This window comes from Marmota monax, unplaced genomic scaffold (assembly GCF_021218885.2).
Source record: "Marmota monax isolate L192 unplaced genomic scaffold, Marmota_monax_Labrador192_F-V1.1 WCK01_AAM20220418_F8-fsc00070, whole genome shotgun sequence".
NCBI classification, from domain to species: Eukaryota; Metazoa; Chordata; class Mammalia; order Rodentia; family Sciuridae; genus Marmota; species Marmota monax.
In genome coordinates, this window is record NW_026692116.1 from 4,803,270 (window position 1) to 4,821,340 (window position 18,071).

The window sequence follows — 18,071 nt, forward strand, 5'->3', positions numbered from 1 at the left end:
AACAGGAGAGGTGTTCCATCACAAAAGAGAGGAGAGGAGAGTGATCTCAGGATGACAGTTAATAACCAAATTAAAAGGGATCTGTAAGAGAGCAAAAGAACTCCAGAGAAGGACAGATTAAGGATTATCAGCACTATTCTCTCTGTCATTATCTCTTCATTTTCACCCAAGGATAGAAGGCCAACTGGGTCTGACCCAAATCTCTTTGTACTTGGCTCACAACAATGTGCTGATTAAGTTCCTGTAACTCCTCTGAAAGCGGCTGCCTAAAGCCAACAAGGCCACTTACTTCACCCTACAGATGTGTGTGTGTGTGTGTGTGTGTGTTTGTGTTTGACTTACTCCTGCCAACTGCAGGTATAATAGTGAGAACAGAAAATGACAAAATAGAACAACCCACTCCCTGACCATATTCCTGCTGGACTTCTAGCATCCACCTTATAGGAAGCCTTATGCCTGATGCCTGATGAACTTCATGGCCATTCCCACTGACCTCTCAAAATAGCTATTTTGAAACATCACTGAAGGCAAAGCTAGACTATGATCTAGATACTGACCTACTTATTGAATATTCCTAACAGTGTGAACACTGGCCTTTACAGCTACATTTATGCTTTTTAAGTTGGCATTCTAAAACTTAAAGGAACAAAAACTTAATAAGTGTTATTTATTCCATTATGTTTAGGAAAATGTTTATCCCTTTAACATGGTTAGGAGGACGTCCAAGGTGGAGTTGGAAGGCTGCAACATGGAAGAGGTACCTGGAAGACTTGTACAAGGGATAGTAATATTGTATTGTCTTAGGTGGGGTGATGGGAAATGAATTTGGCTTTATTATTATTATTATTCTTTAAAATGTATGTACATTTTATGATCTGTGTATTAATAATGAGAAAAATATCAGCATGGAATGGAATAGGGGGAAGAAGAGAGAAAGAAAGGGGAGGAAGAAAGGGGACTAAAGTGGAGTGAGTCAGATCCATGCCTGTATGAAATTGTCAGGATGAACCTAGCTACTATGTATAAATATAATGCTCTTATAAAAAAAAGAAATATATCAACATAGTCTATGCCATTGAAAATATATGCAACATAAAACATTTTTGCTCTTTTTATTTGATGGTAGGTTTAGAATAAAAACTTCACCTGTCGAAGGTATAATTTTAAGACTTCACAGATGTCATGTGAATTAAATTCTGAAATGTCTACCAAATGCATTCCATTCTCCAAAGCTTGACACAGTTTTTCAGTTTTTGTTTTGTTTCCACTAACACGATAAATTCCCTTGAATAGAAACAAAAAAATTATGCAAAATTATACTTTAGTACAAAGACATCCACATCAATATACATATTGTAAAATCTTAGAATTATGGGGGGGAAAAGATTCTACTAGTTTACAGAGGGATAAAATAATAGGCACATACAAAGTTAGGAATGAAATAAGGAGGATTCATGTTATGAAGAAAACAACAACAACAACACAAAAAAACCCATGTCTTCACAATTCAGAGGAAAAAGAATTTCCAGCCTATAATACTAAAACTAAAAATAATAAAATGTAGACATCTAAACATATTTGATGTACCTACTTCAATTTTTATTAGTATTTTAGGAAAAAAAATAAGTTAAAGTCAAATCAATTAACATTTTCCAAATAAATGTGAATAAATTCAGTTATTACAAACTGAGAGTACTGATTTTCTTCAAGTCTCCTTTAAAAGAAATCACATAGGCATTTATGTTTTTAGAATTTTAAGAGTTAACAACATACCTGTAAACACAAGGCTCTATTTTCAATCTCTGAGGCACATATTTTGAGTATAAAAGGAATGCCATCTGGCTCCTTTTTTGCAACGTGTGTGAATTCTGCTCCAAATAAGTGTATTTTTCCCACAAGTTTCTGATGACCACAAATGATAACTAAGTTTTCCAAACATTTTCGATGACAAACAAGGAGACACTACAAGAAAATGATAGTTTAAAAGTGATTAATTCACCTTACATTATTCACAACTAAGCAAATGACAGGCAGACTAATGACAAAAAAAAAAAAAATTAGTTAAAAAGTATCACTTGTGGTGTATGCAAACAATTAACAGCAAAATAAAGTATAAAACCATAGAAGATAAATTGTGGGACTTTATTAAAAATATACTGGCAGAGCCAGGTGTGATGTCATATACCTATAATTCTAGCTATTTGAGCGACTGAAGCAGGAAGATCACAAGTTGGAGGCCAGTCCAACTTAGCAAGACCCCATTTCAAAATACAATTTTAAAAGGGCTGGAAATATCACTCAGGGATAAAGTGCTTGCCTGGCATGCGCAAGACCCCGAATTCAATTCCCAGTACTATAAACAACAAATTTATATATTTAGGTGTGTGCACACATACACATCTCTTAATAAGTAAAACCATAACAAAAAAAGTCTGTAGCAAAGAAATAAGGGGGCCAATGTGATTCCAAAAAGATCTTACCTCTTCACATTCAACACCTTGGAATACTACAATGCCTTCACAATCTCTGCATTTTGTGGGGGATCTCAATTTTCGAAACTTGTGAGTAACAGCTGCTTTTGACATCAATGTATTCTTAAAAGCTCCAAGGGAATTGGGTCCTTACAACAGAAATGTTAGTATATAAGAAGGGTAAAATGACAAAAGAAAAACAAAAATAGACCACATGATATTGGACTTGGAATAATTTTTAGACTTTCAGATTATTCATATTACAAAAGCTATTATATTTTGAGTTTCTAACATGAAAAAAAGCATCCAACGTATAGATCTCTTATAAAACACACACTTTTATTCAAAATTTTATCCATGAGTCAAAATCACCATCAAACCCATAAAATAATTCTAAAATACTATGGCATATTGTTTTCAGAATCAGCAAATTTAAGCCAGGCACAATGGTGTATGCCTATGATCCTAGCAACTCAGGAGGCTTAGGCAAGAGAATCACAAGTTTGAGGACCACCTCAGCAACTTAGTGAGACATGTTTTAAAATAAAAAATGAAAAGGCTGAGTATGGCAGCTCAGTGATAAGAGTGCTCTGGGTTTAAGTCCTGGTACCAAAAAAAAAAAAAAAAAGAAAGAAAAAAAGAACCAGCATATTTGTATTTTTATTAATACGTCCTTCACCGAGTTGGGAACTATATTCATAGGTGGCATATAAGTGCTATAAATGCTTCAAAGAAGAACAGCTACATGAAGCTAGTATGTTAGAATTATTTACATTAAGGATAAAGCTCTTCTTAACTCATAATAAAATTATAGGTAATACTAGCTAGTTATATTTTAATATTATATTGGTATCCCATTAATTTGGGAAACTATGCCAAGACAGATATCTACAGGTATCAAATGTATAAAATTAATTTATGAGAGTCTAATTTGAGTCTTTAAGGTAGCTGACTTTATATCCTTCAATACCCACAACATTCCTTATTCTCAGGAAGAACACTTAATCTGTTCTTCCTGCTTGGTTTCTTACACTCTTTTCTTTAGAAGAAGATTTTTCAGATTTTCTCAGGATGCTCCCTTTCAACAATAAGTCACTATATTGGGTTTATGAAAAAAAGACCATACCTAGCCTGCTATTTTAATAACATATCAATGCATTTTAGATCTACTAATTTTGTTGCTTATTCTTTTTCTTTTTTTTTTTTTTTTATTTTGTGGTGCTGGGAATTGACCTATGACCTTGTGCATGCTAAGCAAGTACTCTACCATTTAGTTATTATCCCTAACCCTGCTGGTTATTCTTCTATTTGTATTTTAAATAACTGATTAGTACATTATCAACTAATATTTGAACATAATTACTAGGATATATTTAAGTTACTGTGTGATGCTTTTGTTTAGTACACAGCAAAGTAATGATTCTTTAAAGACACTATCTTTCTAACATCATGAGGTGCTACTAATTCAACCAGTTTAATGGGTTTTCATTCAGGTGAATACAATACAATACCAGCTTCTGAAGGGGAAGGTGGCTCTCTTTCATCTAAATCATCTGCAGAAGACATGGTTCCACTGGATGGAGTTCGTGGAAGTTTTCGATGAAAGTCTCCTAAAAGAAAATTATTGATACCATTATCTAACTATTCATTATAGAATATCAAAAATAGGAAATTACAATATTTTTTGAATCATACAAGTCATACTATTTTATTAGCTTCACTGCAAAAATTCGCTTCCATTCTTATACATACTCTAGATAACAGGGAATTCTGATGTTCTTTCATTCTTGGGGGAAAAAAGGGATTTAACTAACTCTGAGTTTTTCAAATAAATTTAAAACTTAGGATCATATATTCCTAAGAGAACTTACTGCCAACTTCTGATTGAAAGTATTAGAGGTTGTAAGCTTCACATAGGTAGTATCTGATATTCATGTTCTATATCTAATATCTGACAGTGGCTAGCAAAATAGTAAAGTTGTCATTAAATGTTTCCTAAGTTACAAATAAATGTATATAATGTAAGGCCTTCTAAAGTATACAAAAATCATTTGAACCCAATAATCCAATAGTAAAATTAAATTATGTTATTAGTAATTCAGGAGACAGGAGCCAGGAACAACAACCCAGGGATCTCTAGCCAGGAACTGAACCATAAGTTCAAACTATGTCAAAGGACACTGCTGTGTATATATCAAAGCTGGTTTGGAAGCAGACTGACTAGCAGAGATTTACTCTGTTGAAATTATAAACAGGTCTACAACTGAAAAGAATTCACTTTAACTCAAGGTCTTAATTGTCTTAGCTTCAGTTACTAATACTTTCCATAAATGATGCTAAGCAATATCCTTTTCTCAAAAGGTTTTCTGTTCAATATGTTTACAGGTGAGTGTCTAGTTTTTGCTTGGAATGTGTTCCCAATGACTGAAAAAATCACAAATTCACATGTTCCATTTTAGAACTATTCTAATTATAAAATAGTTCCCTTAAATTATTGAACAGAAATCTGCCTCTGTATGAATACCAGTCTTTGGTCATATTTCTTTCTCACAGGGGCAAACAAGAACTATAACTCAAACCCCCCTTCATTTCATTCCATGTAATGTCCTTAAGTTTCCTTTTTCAGGTGAGGCATCCTTCAGACTACCCACTTATCATGTGACAGAAATTCCAAATTTTTGCCTTCATCACATAACATTTACAAGATTCCAAATGGGTTAGGGCTTGCTCTAGATTGGGTCTTAATTTCTGGCATTACCTAGATTTACAAATATTCAGTTAAATATTTAGCTTCTAGAATGTCCCTTGAATAGAGCGAGCGGGAAGTAAGAAAGTGGCAGCTGATGATCAATCTACAAACCCCAGTCCTGCATGGCAAAAATTACAACTTTAAACACAAGTCGTTCATATGAATGTATAAAACTGCAATACGTAAAATTCTTGAAAAAATGGCCTCGGAATTTGACGAGGTCAAACCCTGTAACATCCCCCTAGAGTCTAGGAGGAAGGTAGATAGCCAGAAAGGACTATAGCAGTCTTTGGTAGAAGAATGTGGAAATAAGAATCTCCTGAATTTAAATGCTACTTTCTCCTACTAGCTATAAAACCTATGGTGAATTATTCTCTTTAGTATTACTAAGCGGGAATCCAAAACATTTCCTCTCTGAGAATTTTGAGACTATTTATATCATAGTACCTTAAAGCACATTTGTAAAAATTTAGCAATAATTTTCATAAGCATAATGGAATTGTTTATTATAGCAAAATAATTCAAAATAATTCAAAATACAGATAATGATATTCAAGTTCATAGACTAGGATACAGGAGTAAAAATAAAGGCAACTACTTGCATTAACATAACATGCATGAATTAAGTCATAAAACAGTATGACTGAATTTGAACAACATCCAGAAAGGGGAAAAACTCCAGTACATATAGGTACTAAAAACACTTAAAATATCTACAGAATGATTTAAAAAATAGGATAATAGTTTATTCTCATGGGAGATAAGGCAGTGTTATCAAGAAGGGGTACTCAGAGGGCTTCTAACGTATTAATATTTTTAGTGAGGGTTTGTTTCATTCTTTTTCTTGTACATATATGCGTACATTCTCATCTCTATATCTAAGACAGTTCATTACACAAATAAGATAGTTATAAATATACCCCGAATGATTATTTTAATATTTTCACTGCTAGACTTAAATATTTATGTACCTGGACTTATAGACTCTGAATCCAAAGATCTAGATTCACTGCTCCCTCCAGTACTCTCAGAGTCACTAACCATCCCACATGTCCATGATCTTATGAAAGAAGAACCTTTAAGAAAAGAATATTTAAAGTCAAAACTTAGCTAACAGGTGGATTTCATAAGGTAAAACACTGACATTATATAAAATGAGACGATTCAAATTTCTTTAATAATGAACTATTAGGGACTTTAAGGCAGACATGGTGATTATAATTGGGACTAGGTCTCATAGAGTTACATTATGAAGCCTGATTTTCTAATTCCAGAGCTCTAGTTCATTTCATGATTAAATGAGCAATCTGCTCCTTCATAAACCTGTATTCTCTTCAAAGTGAAAGGTACCTGTTAGGTCTGCATTGTTAGAGCATCTGTCCTCTTCAATTTTGTTACAACTGTCAGGAAGGCGCACAACATCCTCTAAAGAGTCAGCAGGGCCATATCTAGATGTCCGGGAACTATCTGTTAATGGTTTATTTACATTCCTAAGAAAAAGCAAATAAAGCTCAGCACTAACAATAAATCTACTTTATACCATAGTCAGAAAAATCTGTAGACTTAATAAATATAGAGTAATTAACTAAATATTATGAACAAACTATTACATAGATAGTAGTAATATCTCTTCTTTAAGGAGATATGGATAAAAACTTTTATTTGCACAGTTGAAACATGAACAGGAATAGCAACGGTATAGTCAGTAATTCATGTTACGGTTAAACTTTTCTAGTATCACTTCAGTGGAAAATATAGGTTAAATTTTGTGGACATTCAAAATGTGTATGATTGTCATTTAACATTCCCAAAGGATTTTTAAGTCTCACAGAACTGAGGTCTGTGTCAAAATGGAAAGCTATTCACTGAATGGACTAAGAAATGACAAAATAATATAAAAAAATTCAGAAACTTTTCAAGTTAATTCTATCAAGTTTAGAAAAGATACCTCTTTATAACAGTCAGAAACTTAGTAAATGTTTTATCTCTAGAAATATATTAATTCTACATATTAATTCCTACCCATCAACTTTTTCTTCTTCAGTTGAATTTGTAGCCTTCACAAATTCACTATACTCTTGGCCTGGATCATAAAGTTTGGCGTTATCACAGAGAGACTGTAAACTGTTTGCAAGGGAGGCAGCCTGCAAGTGCTGCATCTGGAAGAGGTTAACTGTTACCTATAGTTACAGAGACAAAAGGCAGAAACAACTCATGATATACAGAATGAATTATAAATAAATGTACATTGATTTCAATGAATGTACCAATAAAAAGGGCATACAAGTGAAACAGCTCTGAATACCACTGTACGCATGGTATATTGCCTAATTTAATGAAAGATAAAGATTATAAATAAAAAAGTAGTTTTAATCTAATATCTAGGAGTGATCATTTCCTGCAAAATGGTTATTAAACTGTAAAGTTTTAAAAATACAACCCATGCCCCTGATGGTTCACAATTTGAGAATCCATAGTTCAATACCTTGATGGTCTGACCATACTGCCTAAGCTTACTTGCATGACCATGATTAAGATATTTATAACCAGTGATTTTTAAAAAAATAACATTCAAATGAATCGCCTGGAAATCTTGTTCAAATGCAAAGTCTGGATTAAAATCCAAGATTATACATTCCTTATAGGCTCCCAAAGTAATGACAATGTGACTGGTTCAAAGATCTTATTTATAGAGGAAAGGCATTCTAGAATTTTGTTTCTGCATCAGTTAAAAAGGATAGAAAAAGAATTATATTATACCCAATATGATTATGTACAAATTATGTACAAATTAAATAACTTAAGGTAGACAAACAGCTAATACACTGGTATGTAAATACTTAATCTTAAATATCATCAACTATAGTTGGAGGTGAAAGGGATGTGTCAAAGGTAAATGGTTAGCCTAAATGACTTACAAGGTAATTTCAAATCCTTGGATTTTATAATCCTTTTCAATTATTTTTATACTTCTATAAGCTATAACATTAATTAAAATTTGGTAAATTAATGAAACACAATTTTAAATACTCAAAACATTTTAAAGATTTCTGATTCAGACGCAATAATCTCTTTATCCTTGGTCTACACTTAATTTACTCAAAAACCCTGGGCAGAATGCACAAATCAGCTATCTAAAAACTCCAAAAAGAAAATAGAAGCAGGTAGAATGTAGCAAATAAACCATAATTCAAGGTACATTTTCCTGCCTCCACCCCAATCACATTTCCAGCCTATGCTTGGCTCCTCCTCAAAAAACAACTTGAGTCCCAGAAATGTAAACATGATACAGAAAGAACTCCAAGAGAGATCCTCTCTGGTCCAAAGAATATAAAAGGACATGGAGCAACAGATGTAACTAAGAGCAGGTGATAACCCTGGTTTCTTTGGTGGGTTTGTTTCCGCTCCTGCCCCAGTGCCCAAATAAGCACAAATCCCTAAGATGCAATCCTGTGGCAGTAGGTGATGGCAATAGAAGTGGAACATATATCTAAACTTTAGAGGGAATCCTTTATGAGCAGATGAACTGTGCTCCAAGGAGTAAGTGGATTTGAAGTTCCTCTTGTTTTTCTTTTTTCTCCCCTTATTTAATGACAGAATTGATGCCCCTGGCTCCCTGGAGGACAGCAGATTAGGCAGGTACATTTTAGTTTCCCAGTCAGAAGACCAGGAATAGAGGCACACAGAAGCTGGAGAGAGAATCTAACTAGATCAAATTCTGTTAAACTTAAAAAAAAAAAAATCAATGTTCAATACAGGTTATAAACAGGATTAAAAGTCACAGAAAGTAATATTGAAAACATGTAAGATATCATCTAATGCTACTTTTCATACAAAGAATCAGGAAGATCTCAACAACTCACAAGAGAAAGACAGTCAACACATATCAACACTGAGGTTAACTCAGACAGTGGAATTATCAGATGAAGACTCTAAAGCAGCTATGATAACATGGTCAAGAAGTAAGGAAAATCAGTCTTGAAACAGGAACAGACAGAAGTCTTAGCAGAGAAACAGAAGATCTAAAAAAACAAAACAAAACAAAACAAAATAAAAACCCAAAAGGGAATTTTCCTACTAAAAAATTTACTAAAGGATTTTATAATAAAATGGAGTCAGTGAACTTGAAGACAGATCCTAGGTCAAAGATGCCCCTCAACTTATGATAGAGTTATTTCCTGATAAATCCACCCAAAGTTGAAAATGTGTTTACAACCCACTATAAAGTTGAAAAATCTTAGGCTGAACCATAATAAGTTGGGGACTGTTTGTAAAAACAATTAAAGGGAAAAAGATTAGGAGAAAAATAGGATCATCCAGATCTGTGAGTCACCTGAGTGTTAGAAGAAAGAAAATACTACAAACAAAAATATTTGAAAAAAACGATAGCTAAAACCTTGTCAAAATTTGCAAGGATCAAACATGTAGATTCAAGAAATTCAGTGAGTCCAAATGGAAAAAACTCAGCAAAATTCATGTGCAGATAAGTCTTAGCCAAACTGCTGAAAAGCAAACACAAAGAAAATCAAATCTTAGAAGCAGTCAAAGAAAAGCAACACAAACCATACAAGGAACAATGACGCAAAAAAATGACTATGAATTTCTTCTGAGAAACCATGGAGGCCAGAGGCAGGGGAACAACATTTTTAAAGTGGTGGGGGAAGAAAAACAACAACTGAATTGTGTATTTAGAACTCAATAAACAGTGAAAATGTTCTTCAGAATTAAGAACAAAATGAAGATATTCTTAGATAAAGGGTAGTTTAAAAAAAAAAATGTGACCAGCAGACTTGCTATAAAAGAAATGGTAAGAGACATTCTGTTTACAGAAGAAAAATGTTAGGGAAGATGGAACTGCAGGAATGAAGGAAAATAAACAGAAATGGAAAGTATCTGGGCAAATATGATAAACTACTTTCCTTTTCTTCTTTATAATACATACAACTTTTAAACAAAAAATTTAAGATGGCCTGGTGAGATCTGTAATAGATAAACACATGTCAACCACAATCCTCAATGGTTAAAGGGACTTGTATAGTGGCAAGTTTTATATATTCTACTTGAAGTGGCAGAATATTTATTCTCCATGAACTCTGAAAAATTGAATACAGTTATCCCTCACTATCCATTTGGGATGGTTTTAGGATACCCCTCATATACCCAAATCTCACATGCTCAAGCCCCTATATAAAATGTCATAGTATTTGCATATAATCTATGCAAACACTCCCAAATAATTTAAGATTTGTAGATTACTTATATTATGGATTATGATGCAAATGCTATACTATATTTTTTAGAGAATGATAGTCTGTTTATGTTCTATAGTACAGATGTGTTTTTTTGCTGAATCCATGGATGTGGAATCCATGTATACAGAAGATCAACTGTTTATACACACACACACAAAAAAAAAAAAAAGAAAAAAAAACCAAAACCCCCCTGCAATTTCTAGTATAATTAACTAAAATATATAAGTGCACAATGAAATATAATAAAAATCCAACATATAAATTAAATAGAAAAATATAGATGAGCATTTTAAATTAAAATGTAATTCTGATAAAAGATTAAATAAAGATATTCCATGTTCAAAAGAAAACTGAAAGAACTCTATCACTATTACATAAATTAGTCTAAAAAGCAAGGAAATTTACCAGGATAAGTAAGCATATCATAAAGATAAAAGGAACAATTTGTCAAGATCATATAACAATTATTAATGTGAAATTAACTAACAGAGCTCAGAATATATAAAAACTGAAAGAACTAAAAATACACAATATGTTCAAGTCTTCAAGCTCTTTTCTCAAAAACTAATGGACATATTTAGAAGTAATCAAGAATATTCAAGAAATAAATTACACTACAAACCAATAGGAACTGACACTCATGAAACACTCCAGTCAACAATAGAATGCACATTCTTTTCAAGTACACACATGGAATATTCATTATTAACCTTTTCAGAAAAACACCTTTTTGTTTCACTGATTTTTCTTTTCCTTTTTTCAATTTCATTGATTTTTCTGCTTTTTAGTCTTTCTTTGTTCTTTACTCAATCTCTGAGTCATAACAAACCAAAACAAATTTCAAAGAACTGAAATCATGCAAAGTATTTCTTCCACCATAATGAAATTAAACTAGAAATCAGTCTCAGGAAAATATCTAGAGAAATCCTCAAGTACTTGGAAAATTAAACAACAAACTTTACATTATCACTATGTTGAAAATGAAGTCTTAAGGAAATTAGAAAATATTCTGAACTAAATAAACATGAAATTACATTTTAAATTTCATGAGATTCAGCTAAACAATGATATAGGGAAACTTAAGCATTAAATATTTTTACTAGAAAAGCAGGAAAGTCTCAAGCTCCTACTTTTAAGAAACTTAAAAAAAAAAAAAAGGCAAAACAATCCGAAAGCAAACAGAAATAAAGAATAAAAAGAAATTAATAAATCTGGAAAAAGAAAAATCAATGAAAACAAAAACGTTTTTTATAAAGTAATTTTTTGAAAATATAAATAAAGGGCTGGGGATGTGGCTCAAGCGGTAGCGCGCTCGCCTGGCATGCGTGCGGCCCAGGTTCGATCCTCAGCACCACATACAAAGATGTTGTGTCCGCCGAGAACTAAAAAATAAATATTAAAAAAAAAAAAAAGAAAATATAAATAAAATTTATAAACTTGGAACCAGATTGACCAGAGAGAAAACCTGCCCATGCAAAGGCGGGGAGATAAGGAGAAGAGCAGATACAAATGATCTACATCAGAAACAAGAGGAGAGATCACTACAACCTACAGAGACATTAAGAGGAAAGGGAATACTACAAACAACCCTATGCACATAAATTCAGCAATTTAAGATGATAAGGCCTAATTCCACATAAGTCACAAACTACCAAAATTCACCTAAGAAAAATAATTAACTTGAATAGGATTTTATCAACAGAGTTGAATATATAATAAAAAATCTTGCTAAAAAGAAAATCCCAAGGCCAGATACTTTATCAGGGAATGCTACCAAATATCTAAATAGGAAACAACATATTTAATATAAACTCTTCTAGAAAACAGAATAGGAGGGAACTCTTCTCTACTCATTTTACGAAATAGGAATTACCCTAAACCAAAACCAAACAGAAAATTAAAACAATGCACCTCAGAGAGAGGATTAAGCTCCAGGATATGTAAGAACTCAAAAAACACAACACCAAAAAAACAAATAACCCAATCAATAAATGGGCTAAGGAACTGAATAGACACCTCACAGAAGAAGAAATACAACTGATCAACAAATATATGAAAAAAATGTTCAATATCTTTAGCAATTAGAGAAATGCAAATCAAAACTACTCTTAGGATTTCATCTCACTTCAGTCAGAATGGCAATTATCAAGAATACAAGCAACGATGCGGGCTGGGGTTGTGGTTCAGGGGTACTATGCTTGCCTTGCACGCATGGGGCACACATGAGGATATGGGTTCAATCTTCAGCACCACATAAATAAAAAGAATAAAATAAAGGTATTGTATCCATATAAAACTAAAAAACAAAAGGATACAAGCAACAATAAATGTTGGTTGAGAATGAGGGGAAAAGGTACACTTACACATTGCTGGTGGGACTGCAAATTGGCAACCATTATGGAAAGCACCACCATTTGACACCATTATCCCACTCCCACACTACAGTGACTCAGCCACATCCATGTTTATACCAGATCAACTCACAACAGCTAAACTATGGAACCAACCTAGTTGTCCTTTACAGATGAATGGATAAAGAAAATTTGGTATATAATACACATTGGAAAATTACTCAGCCTTAAAGAAGAATGAAATGATGGCATTTGCTGGTAAATGGATGGAACTAGAGAATATCATGCTAAGTGAAATAAACCAATCCCAAAAAACTAAAGGCCAAATGTTTTTCCTGATATGTAATGCTAATTCACAATAAAAGGAAGGAGCTAGGCAAGAATAGCGTTACTTTAGATTAGGTAGAAGGGAGGGGAGGGGATATGGGGTTAGGAAGAACAGTAGGAATGAACTGGACATTATTTGCCTATGTGCATTTATGACTACACGACTGGTGTGATTCTACATCATATACAACCATTTATATATGATGTGTCAAACTGCATGCTACTGTCATGTATAACTAATTAGAACAAATTTTTTAAAAAAAGAAAAAAAAAGATATACCAATATCTTTTAATACAACAAAATATTAGCAAACTGAATCTAGCTATATATAAGAGGAACAATACATCACAAACAAGAGGCACTAATCCCAGGAATGCAAGGCCAGATCAACACTCAAGTAACAATTTAATTCACCACACTAATGGGCTAAAAGAAGATAGACCACATGATTACATTAAGTTATATAGAAAAATATTTTATACATTCCAACATTATTCATGATAAAACTCTCAGCAAACTAGCAAAAGGAAAAATTCCTTCATCAGACTTAAGGGTATCTTCAAATATCTTACAGTATCACCATATTTAATGGTGAAAGACCTAAATATTTTTCCCCCTGCTGGAGAATAAGATAAGGTTGTCATCTCTTACCTCTCTTACTTGACAGTGGGACCCCATTCAACAGGGAGCCCCATCTAGTGCAACAAGAAAATAAATAAATAAACAAAAGAAATGCACACTGTAAAGGAAAATATAAAGCTGTTCTCAATTGCAGATAATGTGATTTTCTACATAGAAAACTCTAAGAATCTACACAAGCTCCTAAAACAAGTGAGTTTATGAAGGTTGCAAGAAATAAGACCAATATAAAGAAATTAATAATATTTCTAAATATTGTTACACAACTGGAACTCTCAAGTGTATGTGTACAAAAATCATTCACAATAACACATATACAAGATTTAAATTCAACAAAATCTGTAAAAGATTTATATGTTGAATACTACAAAATGCTGATTTTTAAGAAAACAATAACCTAAATAAATGGAAAAACATGTTCATGTATTTAAAAAGATGAGACAAATACAATCAATTCTCCACAATATCATCAAAGAATTAATAAAATTTCAATAAAGATGTTAGCAATTTTTTTTTGTAGATAAACACAATCTGATTCTAACATTTTAATGGAAAGTGAAAGGATTTTAAACACGAACAATTCTGAAAAAGAATAAAAAGTGTAAGACTCAAAATACCTGGTTTTAAGACTTGGCTTAAAGCAACTGAATCAAGATATTAGGGTTTCTGCAAATGAATAAACAAATACATTAATGGAATAAAGAGGAGAGTCCAGAAACTGACACACACAATGTGGTCAAGTGATTTTTTTTTTTTTTTGAAGATGTAAAGGCAATTTAAAGGAAATGGCACAGTGTTTTCAACTAATGGTATAAGAACAAACAGACATCTATATTAACCATGCTTTTTATTTTCTATATTATATATTTTGATGTCTTTAAAAAAAAAAAAAAGAATGCTGGCCAGGGAGAGACTGCTCCTTCTTGAGCCAGACAATTCTTAAAATAGCCAAGGACTCAGCGGGGATCACACACTTCACATGCAAACCAAGGAGTCCCAGGTTTGTAGCCCCAATCGACTCCCGATCTAACTCTTACCTCAAGCCAACTATTTTCTCTGACCCTGTATCATGCCAAGGTCAGGTACCAAGCAACTAGAGACCATCCCTGTGTCCAAAGCCCACCAGAATTATTCAAACTAGCCAATTCTAAATTGTTACTTTGCCCACTTTGCCTCTCCTGAGGAAACCCCAACAAAGACTCTAACTTAGCATTCCTTTCACTCCTGCATCTGCCTGACAAACCGGCTGTGATAAGTCCCCTTCTCTTCAGAAAATATAAGCAATAAATTCTTCTATGAATGGCATTGACCACTCTGTGTTGGTACTCAATCACTTCCATAAGTTGAAATTCCACAAGTACAATTTTAATATAACATCTAAATGCTAAAAGTCAAACCTCAATCTATTCCTCTTATAAAAATCAAAAGGAAATCAGTAGAGAAAAGGGACCAGAGGAAGGGAAGAAAGAAGGGAAAAGGCAATTGGTAGGGAATGATATTGCCAAACTATTTTGTTATATTGTATGCATGTATGAATATGCAACCACAAATCCCACCATATGTACAGTTATAAAGCTCCAATTTAAAAAATGGAAAAAAAGTAAATCAAAATGGATTATCTATCTATCTATCTATCTATCTATCTATCTATCTATCTATCGGTGCTAGACTGAACCTAGGGCCTTAGGCATACAAGGCAAGCATTCTACCAACTGAGCCATATCCCCGGCCCTGGATCATATATCTAAATGTACAATAACACAATTTTGTCAGGCACCATGGTGCATGCCTAAAATCCCAGCAATTTAGGAGGCTCAGACAGAAGGAGCCTTGCAAGTTCCAGGCTAGCCTCCTATCTTAGTGAGATCCTGTTTCACAATAAAAGGACTGGGGATGTAGCTCAGTGGGAAAGAGCCCCTGGGTTTAATCCACAGGTTAAAAAATAATTAATAATAAAATCCATAAAACTTTTAGGAGTAAACTTTGTGACCTTGGGTTAGATGAAGTTTCCTTATCCTTAGATATAACATCAAAAACATGACCCATAAAAGAAGAAAATAATAAGCTAGACTCCATCAAAATTAAAACTTTTTCCTCCCTGAAAGACATTGCTAAAAGTATAAAAAGAAGCTGTCAATGGGAGAAACTACATGCAAGCTCAACAATAAAAAAACAAACATCTCAATAAAAAATTAAAGATATGCAAAATACAGATTACAAATGAGCCCTTTAAAAAATTAATATCATTAGTCATTCTGGAAACACAAATTGAAGCCAAAATTAGATAACACTACTCTTCTATTAAAACAGCTAAAATTTAAAAACAAGAAATGACAAATATCAAGGACACAGAATAACTGGAATTCTCATGCACCACTGATTAGAGCCACTCTGGAAAACAGTTTGGCAGCTCTTATTAAGTAAAACATTCATTTAGCATACCAACCAGTAAACCCACTTCTCTGTTATTTAAAATAATGCAAACATATTTAACAAAAGCCTGTAAATAAATATTCTTGTAGCTCTATTCATAATTACCCCAAATGAGAAACAACACAAATGTCCAACTGATAAATGAATAAACACTGTGGTACAGTCATATAATGGACTACTATTCAACAATACAAAGAAACAACACAAATGTCCAACTGGTAAATGAATAAACACTGTGGTATAGTCATATGATGGACTACTATTCAACAATACAAACTACTGATATATTAATAACATTGGTGAATTTCAAAGGCATTAGGCTGTGTAAAAGAAGCTTATTTCCAAAGGTTACCTACTACATGATTACATTTATATGACATTCTGGAAATTTATTTATTTATTTATTTATTTATTTATTTATTTGGCACTGGGGATTGAACTGACCAGGGTCTTGTACATGCTAGGCAGATATTCTACCGCCAAGCTACATACTTTCTGAGCCCATTTATTTTGACATAGGTTCTCACTAAGTTGCCCAGGCTGGCCTTGAGTTTGGACATCCTCCTGCCTCAGCCTTCTGAGTAGCCAGTATGGCAGGTGTGTACCACTGCACCTGCCACAACAGTATATACATATGTATACGTGTGTGTATTTTTTTTTTAAACTGGGGATTGAACCCAGGGGCACTTTACCACTGAGCTACATCACCAGCCTTTTTGAGACAGGGCCTCACTAAGTTGTTTAAGACCTTCCTAAGTTTCCCAGGCTGGCCTTGAACTTGCTATCCTTCTGCCTCAGCCTCCTGAGTCACTGGGATTATAGGCATGCACTATAGTGCCCAGCAAAAGAATATCTTTAAAGTGATGAAATTGTTCTGAATCTTGACTCTGGTGACAGGTACAAAAATTTATTTGTGTGTTAAAACTTATAAACTGTATGCCAAGAAGGTTTTGAATATGTAAATATTTTACAAAAAAACATTTTAAAGAGATAATGAAAACAAATGCAGGCTGAATGCTTTGTCTTCAAATATATCACCGAGTACAATTTTAATATTTAGTTTTACTCAAATTTTGAAGAATAGATCTCTCTTCTGTCACTCAGCTCACAGAAGTTGCAAAGTTAAATCACATTTGTCAACCAAGGCAAAAAGACAATGGTTTAGAGGCAATTTCAAACTCTCACAGTTCAGTTTTAACCAAGTAAATCATGAATCTAGGGGACATGGAAGGGAGACAGATCAAAAAGAAATCAAACTATGTCACTAATGAAAATGAAAAGCCAATCTTTAAACATGTTCTAAAGCTCTCAGAATTTAAATCTCATAAGAATCAATTTATCAGGCTTCTGCAGATAAGATGACTTTTCCCCTCCCGCATTGCCTTTAAAAATACTGAAGAAATCACTTACAGCTTTAAGGGTAAGATCACACTGGAAAACAAGTGTCCTGAGTTGTGTTAAAATCTCTCTTTTGGTGTTTTCTAGATCGTTTCGTCTTTCTTCAACATTTGTTACACAAACTTTGTAGAGTTCATTTGCTTCTTCTACCTTCAGGAATACCACAGGAGAAAAATAAAAAAGAACATAACACTAATTACCAGAATTTACATTTTAAAATAAATACTTATTGTAGAAATAGTCTATCTATGTTTTAAATGGAAAACTTCTAAATGTAACAAATAATAATCATTCTGGTGTGTGACTCAAGTATACTTGGCTTTAATGAATATTCAAGCACAATTTACAATTAGTATATTGTCTATAAAGTTAGTATTCACTTCTATTTAAATTAGCATTTTCTATTTTATTTACTGTTTCTCTTACAAAATTTGTTTATCAAACTATATT

At 32.9% G+C, this 18,071-nt stretch overlaps 1 protein-coding gene across 2 annotated transcripts in view; it reads right to left on the reverse strand.

The window, feature by feature from the left end:
* LOC124104982 (rho GTPase-activating protein 29) overlaps positions 1–18,071 on the reverse strand; it is a 61,908-nt gene that overhangs the window by 10,382 nt on the left and 33,455 nt on the right. For both annotated transcript variants that reach the window (XM_046462058.2, XM_046462065.2), the window contains exons 12-19: positions 17,634–17,771; positions 7,243–7,400; positions 6,571–6,710; positions 6,192–6,296; positions 3,983–4,081; positions 2,481–2,620; positions 1,774–1,962; positions 1,147–1,284 (exon numbers count right to left, since the gene is read on the reverse strand). In XM_046462058.2, coding sequence (XP_046318014.1) covers positions 1,147–1,284; positions 1,774–1,962; positions 2,481–2,620; positions 3,983–4,081; positions 6,192–6,296; positions 6,571–6,710; positions 7,243–7,400; positions 17,634–17,771 — 1,107 coding nt within the window. The remainder of the gene's footprint in view (positions 1–1,146; positions 1,285–1,773; positions 1,963–2,480; positions 2,621–3,982; positions 4,082–6,191; positions 6,297–6,570; positions 6,711–7,242; positions 7,401–17,633; positions 17,772–18,071) is intronic.